The following is a 932-nucleotide window of genomic DNA, read 5'->3' as shown; positions in this document are numbered from 1 at the left end:
GCTGCTTAGATACCCACTTCTTAACAGTGAAGGCAGATCTGAGATACAGAGAGCAAGCATCTCGGGCTTAGGCCCAAACCTTTAAAATCTTGTCACTGGCAAGATTTAAAATCTTGTCACTAGGCATGCTCTATTTCTGTCCATCCTCTGTGCCTTCTCACGATGCAAGTTCACTTTTGTTCTTACAGGAGCCAGTGAGGAACCACCATCCTCCACAAAGCTCCCCTCCAAGAAGCAGGTGAAGAAGGAAATGGAGAGGCTGACCACTCAGCTGCAGGGAGAGAAATGAGCTGTGTGATCACCTGATCCTCGTCACAGAAGGATCCTTGGACAATAGGTATCCATTATTTCAAACCCCGTGGTGTCAGTCTTGGGTCTGCAAAGTCACCCTCATCTAATCCTTTAAAGGATACCTCCAGGGTGTCATGTCCGTAGATGCTTCCCAGAGGAGAGGCAGGAAATTAAGCTTGGGCACGTGTGACATCTGGAAAAAACACTTAAGATTCTTCCAAATGAAACCATGAGCCTGTGCTCTGAGTCAAACAACACAGGGATTGAAGCAGTGGAGAGTGAGTTCCCAGCATGCATTTGGAAAGGCATTGATAGGTGTTGGTTTGTGTGAGATCTAGCTGCTGTGAGTTAGATATGAAATTTTCACTTGCCTGCCAAGTGATTTAATGATGGAAGCTTTTGTTAGTATCTGAAGTGCCTTGATCCCACTTGGTCTATCTCAGTGTAGGACAGGAAGGCCTAGAGCTCCACACTGTTCATCTCTATCCTGTGTCTTATAATCTTTAGACAATAAATGAGATGCAATTTTTCAGCATCCCACTTTTCTTTCTGTCTCGCCTTCTCTGACTCTTCATCTTTCTGTCACGTGTGTGTGTGTGTGTGTGTGTGTGTGTGTGTGTGTGTGTGTGTGTGTGTGTGTG

At 45.5% G+C, this 932-nt stretch overlaps 1 protein-coding gene across 1 annotated transcript in view; it reads left to right on the top strand.

Annotated features, from left to right (window-relative positions):
• Nucleotides 1-263: 263 nt before the first annotated feature.
• Nucleotides 264-932, top strand: part of LOC129680628 (disks large homolog 5-like) — a gene marked incomplete at its 5' end in the record, with an annotated part of 5,142 nt that continues 4,473 nt past the window's right edge. The window contains one exon of the mRNA XM_055612320.1: nucleotides 264-337. Coding sequence (XP_055468295.1) covers nucleotides 264-337 — 74 coding nt within the window. The remainder of the gene's footprint in view (nucleotides 338-932) is intronic.

This window comes from Psammomys obesus, unplaced genomic scaffold, assembly GCF_907164565.1.
Source record: "Psammomys obesus unplaced genomic scaffold, mPsaObe1.curated_primary_1811, whole genome shotgun sequence".
NCBI classification, from domain to species: domain Eukaryota; kingdom Metazoa; phylum Chordata; class Mammalia; order Rodentia; family Muridae; genus Psammomys; species Psammomys obesus.
The sequence above is the reverse complement of the archived record's forward strand: the minus strand, read 5'-3'. Positions and strand labels throughout refer to the sequence as shown.